At 40.1% G+C, this 11,598-nt stretch overlaps 1 protein-coding gene across 1 annotated transcript; it reads left to right on the forward strand.

Annotated features, from left to right (window-relative positions):
- Positions 1-3,222: 3,222 nt before the first annotated feature.
- On the forward strand, positions 3,223-5,153 carry LOC307200563 (olfactory receptor 10A3-like; the record flags this gene model as incomplete). The annotated part of the gene is made up of 1 exon (XM_079949098.1): positions 3,223-5,153. Exon 1 carries the CDS (start codon positions 4,206-4,208, stop codon positions 5,151-5,153), a length of 948 nt encoding a protein of 315 aa, XP_079805224.1. The 5' UTR covers positions 3,223-4,205.
- Between the last annotated feature and the right edge of the window lie 6,445 nt (positions 5,154-11,598).

Consider the following 11,598-nt stretch of genomic DNA (forward strand, 5'->3'; position numbering starts at 1 on the left):
TTCTCTGTCCTTCAGATTGCTGCAGCAACATAGCAGAAGTTTGACAGAGAAAGGGTATGTTTTTTTCTTCTGTGGGTGGCATTTTGCGGCAGTTCGATTTCCCCAAGTTTCTCTACCTCCCCACCAAACCCTCCCGCAACTCACTTGACCGAAGCTGTCAGAAAGCAAGTCAGTACAGAGAAATATCTTACATTGGTTCAGTGCAGCAACTACTATTCAGCAACTACTGCATATGAGTACAATTTATTCAGGTGTTTATTTTAAATTACATTACTTGATGATTACTTGATGATAAAGACAGGAAGGCCTTCCTGAGTTTCTAAGTTCTGCTTGGGCAAGATGTTGCTGCACATCACATCATCCTTACTATTGGTCATAGTGGCTGGGGCTGATGAGAGTTAGCTAACATATGGGAATCCAGAGACACTTCACCTGTATGCTTAGGCATTGCTGACTAACATGGCTAAGAAGTGATACTACCCTGACTGAATGTATGAAATGGACCCAAGTCTTCTTTATATGTCTGGGCTACTATCTAACCATCTACAGATATAAATTGCAGTGTGAGCCAGGCTTTCTGTGTGAGTGACCTATTGTGTCGAGTTCCAATTAACATGATATTCATCCTCATTTTTGAAGAATGAAGATCATAAGCATTGGGCTGCTGTAAAAGAATATTTCTTATTCTTGTTGACATATTCTTGTTATAATTATGGCATAACTATGAATCAAAAATCATATTGGAATCCATATATATATATATATATATATATATATCACTGTCCCAGAGGATTGTGTTAATTGGGCATGCTAATATAAATTGTTCCTCTTGTGACCAAGGTGGATGAAAATGTTTTCAATGCTGTAATCTCAGGAGTTCTACACCACTCAAATGTAGGGCCTCCTTGGTATTTTGCAACTGATTGCACACACAAAAAACAAGAGGAAAGTCTTGGTTTCATTCCATCTCAATCTCAAGCATGGTGGCTAATGATTTACAGAGTATCACATCACTTGACATAGCTAGGGGATAAGAAGAAAGAAGAATCATGTAATATTTGAAGCAACCAGCTTCAATAAGGTAAATAAATATTAATATGTTTTAACCTGTCCCACCAGAAACATGATTTAGTAATAAAAAATGAACTATATGTACTGATTATCGAGTTGGTGATAATACAAATAGTTAGGTTGTTGTTGTTTAGTCGTTTAGTCGTGTCCGACTCTTCGTGACCCCATGGACCAGAGAACGCCAGGCACTCCTGTCCTCCACTGCCCCCCGCAGCTTGGTCAGACTCATGCTGGTAACCTCGAAAACACTGTCCAACCATCTCGTCCTCTGTCGCCCCCTTCTCCTTGTGCCCTCCATCTTTCCCAACATCAGGGTCTTCTCCAGGGAGTCTTCTCTTCTCATGAGGTGGCCAAAGTACTGGAGCCTCAGCTTCACAATCTGTCCTTCCAGTGAGCACTCAGGGCTGATTTCCTTCAGAATGGAGAGGTTTGATCTTCTTGCAGTCCATGGGACTCTCAAGAGTCTCCTCCAGCACCATAATTCAAAAGCATCAATTCTTCGGCGATCAGCCTTCTTTATGGTCCAGCTCTCACTTCCATACATCACTACTGGGAAAACCATAGCTTTAACTATACGGACCTTTGTTGGCAAGGTGATGTCTCTACTTCTCAAGATGCTGTCTAGGCCTGTCATTGCCCTTCTCCCAAGAAGCAGGCGTCTTTTAATTTCGTGGCTGCTGTCACCATCTGCAGTGATCATGGAGCCCAAGAAAGTAAAATCTCTCACTGCCTCCATTTCTTCCCCTTCTATTTGCCAGGAGGTGATGGGACCAGTAGCCATGATCTTAGTTTTTTTGATGTTGAGCTTCAGACCATATTTTGCACTCTCCTCTTTCACCCTCAATAAAAGGTTCTTTAATTCCTCCTCACTTTCTGCCATCAAGGTTGTGTCATCTGCATATCTGAGGTTGTTGATATTTCTTCCGGCAATCTTAATTCCGGCTAGGGATTCATCCAGCCCAGCCTTTCGCATGATGAATTCTGCATATAAGTTAAATAAGCAGGGAGACAAAATGCAGCCTTGTCGTACTCCTTTCCCAATTTTGAACCAGTCAGTTGTTCCATATCCAGTTCTAACTGTAGCTTCTTGTCCCACATAGAGATTTCTCAGGAGACAGATGAGGTGATCAGGCACTCCCATTTCTTTAAGAACTTGCCATAGTTTGCGATGGTCGACACAGTCAAAGGCTTTTGCATAGTCAATGAAGCAGAAGTAAATGTCTTTCTGGAACTCTCTAGCTTTCTCCATAATCCAGCGCATGTTTGCAATTTGGTCTCTGGTTCCTCTGCCTCTTCTAAATCCAGCTTGCACTTCTGGGAGTTCTCGGTCCACATACTGCTTGAGCCTAATACCTAATAATAACCTAATAATAATAATAATAATAATAATAATTAATAATAACTAATAACAAATAATAATAATAATAATAATAATAATAATAATAACTAATAATAACCTAATAATAACCTAATAGTTAGGTTAATAAATAGTTAATACAAATAAAATCCTCCGATTCACCAGGAGTAGATTTTTGTTGCAGAAATATTGGTGTTCTACTCACATCATATATCTTAACAGAAGAGATGATTGCATGCTGTATTCAATGAGCGTGCAATTTGTCCATCTGTGTACACAAATCAACAGGTATTCCATCTTTTGCACAAATGCTTGTACATGTGTAGAGACAGTTTGTACCTGTTCAGTGTATCCTGTGAACAAGCCTATATATGTTTTTTTCCCTTTTAATATTTCTCTGTGAGTAACACTTCTACTGAATCTTTTGTCAGACTGAATAATAAATAGATATGAAGAGAGTTAGCACTGAACTAAAACAGCACTTATCTTTGCAGTTTTATTGGAGAGCTGAAACACAACCTGTAATATATGTGTGCATCATATGAATATCCCTGTCCTATGCCTATAGGGCACTCAGTTTCAACTTCACATTTCTGCATCAGTTTATGATTTTTTTTTAAAGTCCTTGTGAAAATTCAGTAAGATTTTAATGCACCCCCCCAAAAAAAATACACATTTTGTGTGTAATTTTTCCAGTTATACACATATTTTCATGCAAATTCCCTTAATAGGGTGGTTTCAATGGCAGGGTGTTTTGCCTGCAGCAATGAAACTTTGCAGGCCACTCCAGACCATAGTCAGTGGTAGAAGGCTCAGAATTCAAGCTCTGCAATCTCCAGTTAAAAGGCATAGGTAGCAGATGAAGGACCTCTCTCTCTCTCTCTCTCTCTCTCTTTGCCTAAGACCCAGGGGAGCTGCTGCAGTCAAAGCAGACAATACTGTGCTAGACAGGCAAATATTCTGAAGTGCTGTACAGCTCCAAGACTAGAACTATAGTCTAGTTCACACACATGCATATTCATTGACTGTAGTAAGGTAATAACTTAGATAAGGGTATTAGTCACTGCAGATAAAACACTGCAAACTGAAATGTCATGTTTCCCCACATCACATTAGGTTACCCACATGTGTCATTGGACTTTGGTGTACAAGCCAAATCAGCCTATCAGCCTAGGGTTGTGGCATGCCAGCTACTTAACACTCACTGTCCACTTCCCAAGGTCTATGAAATCAAGCTCCCAGACAAAGATGGAAATCTATGGCCCTCCAATTGGAGGTTGGAGTCCATCAGTTACAGCCAACATATCCAATGGTCTGGGATAATAAGAACTGTAGTCTAAGAACACCTGATCATAAGTTTTCCATCCCTGATGTAAGAGATTTGTTCTAGTTTTCCATGTGACTTTACATATTCACACACATAAGATGAACTTCTCTCTTTTTAAAAAGCAAAAACAAAACCCAACATGTTATTTTTGGTTGTCTTACAGAGCAAAGAGTGGCAGAGGAAGTAATCTTACTTATAAGAAGCTGATGCCATGAAATAAAAGCAAGAAAATTATTATGCTTCACATCTTCACCAGGAGCACTGAACATGCAGAAAACAAAGATGATCAAAAGTGATTAGGCTACTAATCAAACATTAGTTTAAAAGAAAACAAGCAGGAGTCATGATTATGGATGAATTAATCAATAAATAGGTTGGTGGTGAGATAGTAGACTGCTAGATGTAGATACAAACAGCAGTACTGAAGAAGCTAAATATCTCAGTGAGGCCATGAGTAGTCAAGAAAATGCCACAACTTTGTCTGCATTCATACTGGTGGGTTTTTCCGAGACTCACAAGTTCCATGTGTTAATATTTGTAGTGCTGCTCTCCCTCTATATAATCACCTTAATGATCAATAGCTTGATAATTCTGCTTGTAAAATCTGACCCTATGCTTAACACTCCAATGTATTTTTTCCTTATGCACTTGGCCAGCTTGGAGGGATGCTATATGTCAGTCATAATCCCCAAATTATTAGAGAATTTGTTGGTGAATGCTACATTTATTTCTTTTATGGGATGTGCCATGCAGATGTTCTTTTTCCTGTTTTTTGGGGTTGCTGAGTGTTTTCTTCTAGCTGCCATGGCATTTGACCGCTACGTTGCAATATGCCACCCTTTGCATTACACAATTATTATGAGGAGAAATGTTTGCTGGATAATGGTGACTGGCTCATACATTTGTGGGACTGCAGTTGGGTTGGTCCACACTACTGTCACATTTCGCCTGCAATTTTGTGGTGTGATCATCAACCACTTCTTCTGTGAAATACAGCCACTGTTAGAACTAGTCTGTGGGGACACCTTCCTAAATGAAGTCCAAGTAATTGGAATTGCTTTGATGGCTATCATGCTACCGTTCATGCTGATCATCCTATCTTACATGGGCATTATCTTTACCATCATGGGGATGCCAGTCTTGGAGAGGAGATATAAAGCCTTCTCCACATGCTCCTCACATTTAATAGTTGTTATTCTTTTCTATGGTACATCTAGTTCCATGTACTTAAAACCCAAATCCAGCTACTCTCCACCTCTGGACAAGCTTTTATCATTTTCCTATACTGTTGTAACGCCACTGTTAAATCCAATTATCTACAGCCTAAGAAACAAGGAAATGCAGGGAGCCCTAATAAAACTATGGAAGAAAAAGGTTTTGATAAAAGTTTATAAGTGACTTGATGAATAGACAAAATAAATTATGTTGAAATGAATTTTAAAATGTCTCAAATTCCTTGTTAGATTTGGTGATTCTAAATCTTACGCAATATGCAGCATTAATATGCTTCTTATGTATTTTATGATTATTGTTTTATGTTTGCATGCTATGCTTCTTTATTTTGTTACTGTGTTGTAAACTGTCCTATGACCTTTTGACAGAGTGTGGGAAATAAATCTATTTTCTTACAGGAAATGAATTCTTCTACCTCCAATTGCAGTGATGTGTGTTAGGTCCCACCCCCACCCCCACCTCGTTTTTTTATTCATCCCTTCTTTCTGCATATAATTGTTTTCCTGCCATTCTACTGGAACAATGAAAGTGTGTTTGTGTGAGAAAGACTAGAGATACCACTATAATTATAGATTTCTCTATAATTATTGAAAATACAGTGCTTGAGTCTTTTCACTGTAAAAGCTCCAGAGAATTTAAGAACTAACTGGCAACACCAATAGGAAAACAAATTAAATCAATTGAAGAACCTTGCAAAACCTTGCATCAGTTGTGAGATCTTATAAATGCTCTAAAGATTATTGAAAACTGTATTGAGCAAGGATATAGCAGGTCTTTGTCATGACTGACATGAATAATATCTCAAAAGAGCCAGCATGGAACAAGGTTATCTATAACATTGTATCCTGTCCATATTCATGCTATGTCTTGTAAGCTACTGCAGTCAGTGAGAATGAATAAGGCTTATGGGCTGCAATGACATAAGATGCTACTCATGCTGCTGCTGTTGCTACAGCTCCTGCCCCAGGCCACCAATAATAATTTGAAGGAAAAATGCAAAGCAACAGCTCACAGATATGAAGATGATTTTTTAAAGCCAGGGGACCATGTTATTGGTGCAGTTTTGTCTCTGCGCATGGGTGTATATCCTGATGACTCCTTTAAGATGCTACCCGAGAGCTTCAGCAAATGTGTGTTCCAGTTAAGTGTGCATATGTTTAAACAAATGACAGTATCTAAGTAGTTCCAGTTTTCCTTCTTATTGCACATTCCTCCTGATTTGTTTGCACAAAGCTTGCACTGAGATTAGATGGTGTCAACTCTTCATTGAGTATTCGTTCTCTTTTTATTTTGGGGAGGAGAGATGATAGGATGTTTCAGCAAGCAATCCTTATCTCACCTTTGTCTTTATCTTACCTTTACCTTATCTCACACTTTCCATTACATTACTCCATCAACTTTCAAGCAATTGTTATACCACATTTTCCAGCTTCCTTTATCACAGAAACTCCAATTTTGGTGGGAAGTGGGCTTATTGTGCAGATGCACTAATTGTGCAACCCAAATTTGGTAGTTTGCGTGGACAGGCGGAGTCCCCAGATCCCGAGTGGTCCCCCCCGTCATGTGGAATAACGACTCTAGACAACGTGCTATGGGATTAAATTGGCCACAACTTTATTAAATTTCAAATGTGGGTAGACCTTGGCTCAGGCATTGGGCGTTCTCCCTCCCTAGTCCCCAGCCAGGGACCTAGGGAGCATCAGGGTTATCCAGTGTGTGTGTGGGAGATGGGCCGGCTCTGGAGAACATATGTTCAAGCAGAGATAGCCGCCCCCGTTACGCCGCCGCAGGGGAGAGCAATGACGACCTTTCGGCGTACGGCCAAAGCCTCCCTTCAAAAACCCCATTAACAGGGAACCCTGGTATCGCCGCCGCAAAGAGGAAGATGGACTAAAGGATTCCGCCCAAGGCCTGATACCGCCAAAGTTGTGACGTTTTGCTACGGGAAAGGCGAAACCTGCCAATGCAGGGAAATTCCTTTCCGGCCCTTTAACAGCGACCTTATCGTAGCAGCGCCCGCATACCTGTGGAGACAGGTTAACCTGCAAAACCTATGAAGAAAAGTTAACCTGCAAAAGAAGACATTAACTGAGGGTGGGTAGGGTGGGAGAAGCTCTGGAGCCAAGTGAGGATTACCAATTAAGATCCACCCTCTATTGTGTGGGCAGGTAATCCCTCCCCCTACCTGGCCTGGTTTCCCTGGCAACGCTTCCCCCAGGTGGGATTGGACAACTCACTGGGGTAGGCGGGGACCTCCAGGTATCCCACCTGAGGGAAGGCAAAGCCTATGCTGATGGGGCCACTCCAGATCCAGGGCTGCATGCGTCCACGCAAAGGGCGCCCCCCGTTTTAAGTGGGGAGCGGTCATTGTGAATGAATATCAACCCAAATTAGTGACTGTATAAAGGTAAACCCAGATTCTGAGCATTTAAGGCCAATTTATACAACCTTCAGAGCACGGGGGAGTGGAGGCAAATGAAGACCACTTCATCCACTGCCGCGCAAGAGATTGTTTTACTCAGCTCACAGTTTGACAACAGAACAATTTTTCACCAGCCTGCATCTGAAAGCTTTGCAATAGCACATTGAATGTGTCGTGGGTTTTTGATTGAGAGAAGATTGATTTTGATTGTTTGGGAGAACACTGAAGCAGTGAAAGAAACCCTTTGTAGTGGGTTAAATGTCCCATAAGTAAGTCCTAAGTGTAAGTACTTAGGCACATGTTTCTGTAGTAAAAGCTTGTGTGGATTGGGCTGTTGCTTGGGAATTTGTAGGCTGCGGCACCAATGGACAGAAAATAGCATGTAGTAAATATCCCCAAAATGTTTGGTGTAAAATAGATTTGTAATAGTTATTATAAGTTTGCACAAGAGATCCTAGGAATCATAGAATCATAGAACTGTAGAGTTGGAAGGGACCCAAAGGAACATCCAGTCCAAGTCTTGCAATGCAGAAACCATAGCTAAGACTCAGGCTTATTTGTGTCTATGCGGTAAATAACTTTGCCAGTGTGATGTAGTGGTTAGAGTGATGCACTAGCACTGGGAAGAGACCCAGGATCAAAACTCAGCTATGAAGCTCTCTGGGTGACCTTGGGCCAATCAGTACCTCTCTCAGCCTAACCCGGGGTAATTTGGAACTGTTAATATGCAGCGGAAAATCACTGATGTCACCAAGGGCTCCCTGGAGGAAAGGGAGGAAAGTGAATAAATAAACATGTATTAAAACCCCAAATTCTGCTGCTGAAATAATTCAGCACTCCTAATATGCTGGCTGAGGGGTGTTGGGCCATGGCACATGCCCAGCGAGGCCAGTAGGTCATGGCACCAGCCTTGAGCACTGAGTTGGAGGACCTAGAAGAGTGTGGAGCTTCTATATCAATCACGGGGAGTTGACTCAGGCTCCCAACGTGGATTAATCCTAGAATCGTAAAGTTGGACGTCACCCCAATATCTATGTGTCTGTTCCCAAAGTGCATGCCTTTCTTGTAATGAAGGTCAGTCTTAAATAACGATATGTGTTCACAAATTACACAAAATACAGGTGCACACACTCTCACTATGCATGTGTACACTTATTGATTTCTGTAACTCAACTATGTACGCAGATTGCAAAATGAATTCCAAATACAAAATGAAAGTGTGTTTCAGGTCTGAAATGGCTGCTCTCTGTTATATTGCTGTCAGTGCTTTTCAATGGAGAAGACTATAGTCATATACATGTAAAATAACTACAGTGTTTAAGATCTGTTCAATGACCTTTGCATGACCAGATTTCTGGATATCCACTCAAACCGTACAGTTTTATAACCACGTAGCTGTGTGCGGGTATTTTGAAAAAGCATAAGACAAAACCTTTGTCTTCTCTTTCTGAGCCATGGTGGTTATCAGCTGTGAAATACATTATCAATTGGGTCTCTTTGCAACCAGCGAGTAGGTGAGAGAAAGAAGTGCTGTGCAAATAAAAAATATATATTGCTGTCTTTGCAGGTTGATGAAAAAGAATTATCAGCATGTCTTTGCCTTCAATTTTGCTATTGATGAAATCAACAAAGATTCAAACCTTCTACCCAATTCTACTCTGGGATTCCAGATCTATGATAATATGTTCCAATCAAGATTAAACTATGATATCACAATGTCCTTGCTGTCAGCAAAGAAAAACAGCTTCCCTAATTCCATGTGCAGAATGCAAAAGATGCTGGCAGTCATTGGAGCACTTGGCTCTGAAGCTTCTATGCAGATAGCCACTATCTTAAGCCTCTACCAGATTCCACAGGTAGGGTTGTGTGGAGAGGAAGTTTACAGATAACTGTGCAAGAGATGAAATTTCAATGTTTCTCATGTTTGACACATTGAAATTTCTCATGTTTAAGTACAAAAAACCACCAGAGATATGGGTTTATATAGATGAGTGATCAGAAATCTAATTTGTGCATCCTGCTGTGATTCCCCTTTTGAAATCTCATCTATTTTTATATGGATTTCTATGTTCTTTAAGCAGTCTGAGTTTCTTTCAGCCTAGGTTGAGACATGTATTTCCACCAGCAGAAATGTACTGCCTTTATTTGGTGCATGAGCAACTTACAGAAACTGCACCATATGAAGATCAAGTTGTATGTGCACTGCACTGTAGTTGTATGCCCAACTATATCATGTATTTCAAACTAGAATATGCTTTTTATATGACAAATGAGTTGTTGCCAGCCTTCTTTGAGCAGTTTGTTTTTTTCTTTTTTGGAAAAGTAGAGAGTACCCACTCTTTTTGTTTCAACCTGCATTTTTTAAGAGGCATGATATTCTCATTTTTGTTTGTTTATTTATGACACGCTGCTGAAATAGCAATAGGCCCCATCTATATTGGCATTCCACTGACTTTTGAAGACATATCTGCTTACACAAAAATTCTCTTGATTACTCTACCTGTCTGTTTTAGGTAATGTGTTGTTTTAATAAAGTTGTTTTACTGAATATTTAAGTTGTGAATATGTATATAATATATATATGTTACATATCAAACCCATCTTCTATTCACTATGTCCAGTTTTTAATAGAACATCTGTGATATACTGCAGAACATTCTCAGTAAATGTTTTATGGGTTCAACTTTCTAAAATAACAACAACAACTTTCACAGCTTAAAATACTGCATTTCCCTCTCTTTTCAGCTCAGTTATGGCTCATTTCACCCAGTACTGAGCGATAAAACCTATTTCCCTTTTGCCTACCAAATGGTCCCAAACGACAATACCCAGAATGAAGGGATAGTGCACTTGATAAAATATTTGGGATGGGTATGGATTGGCCTTATTGTTTCAGATGATGACAGTGGTGAACAGTTTGTGCAAAGTATGAAACGTATGCTCAGTGAGAATGGCATCTGTGTTGCCTTTGCAGAGAAGGCACCATTAGTCTTCCTCCAATCCTCTAGTACATGGAATATATTTTCTAAGGGAAATATCCTGGCAACTCTTCATAGGACCAAAGCCAATGTGATTGTTGCGTATGGAGACACTTACTCAATGCAAGGTTTACAGATGATGCTGTATAGTGAGTATTACTTGGGAAGGAAACCCAAAGAGAAGGTTTGGATTACCACAGTCCAGTGTGATTTCACCTCAAGTGTTATTTGGAATAACTGGAACCTGAAATACTTCCATGGCTCCTTGTTCATGACAATCCACAAAAACCATGTACCAGGATTTCAGAGTTTTCTTCAGATGTATGACCCTCACCAGCACCAAAATAGTTTCTTTATGAAAATGTTTTGGGAAGCTGCATTTCAGTGCAGAACTCTAAATAAAAAGCACTGTACAGGCAAGGAAAAGTTAAATAGTCTTCCTGGGACTGTGCTTGAAATGAGCATGTCTGATCAGAGCTATAGTATCTACAATGCAGTCCATGCTTTGGCACATGCTTTACATGCTTTTCGTGCACAAGGGCAAAGAGTGAGGGGAAAACCTGCTGGATTGGATCATTGGGCACTGCTGCCATGGGAGGTAATATGAGATATTTAGTCTCAGTACTTTTGCAATGGGTGCGCTAGTGTTACACATGTTGCTAGTGAAGGTCAGAAATACTGAATCTTTGATGGACTTCAAACACCTTCACCAAAGTCATTTAGTAAATAAGTAACCATAATGAAGTTTCACAGACTTTCTGTGAAAGACTGCAAGTTCCCAAATGATGCTCAGTAGCTACTCTTAGAATGAGAGGTGATCCTCATCTGACACATGTAATCTGGCAATGCGTAGGACTTTCTCTTGTTTTGAATGCATTTATAGTGGCAATTTTATTTATTAATTAAATTTATATATCACCCTTTCTTGTCTCAAAGGAGCCCAGTGCAGGATAAGGAATCTATGAACCTCCAGTTGCTGTTGAACTCTCTTCCATTAGCTCCAGATACCTTGATGCTGGAGCTTGAGATGGACAAATCTATCAATTTCACTTTCTCCCCATTTCTCATTTTTCCAGTCAGTGCCTGCATGTCTGCAACAATTTGTTAAGCCCTCTTATCTAGTGTGATTATTTCCTAACAAACACATTTTTGTCTGTAGTTTTACCTAATATGGAAAGAAAGAAAGAAAGAAAGAAAGAAAGAAAGAAAG

Source organism: Podarcis cretensis, assembly GCF_951804945.1.
Source record: "Podarcis cretensis genome assembly, chromosome: 13".
Taxonomy (NCBI): Eukaryota; Metazoa; Chordata; class Lepidosauria; order Squamata; family Lacertidae; genus Podarcis; species Podarcis cretensis.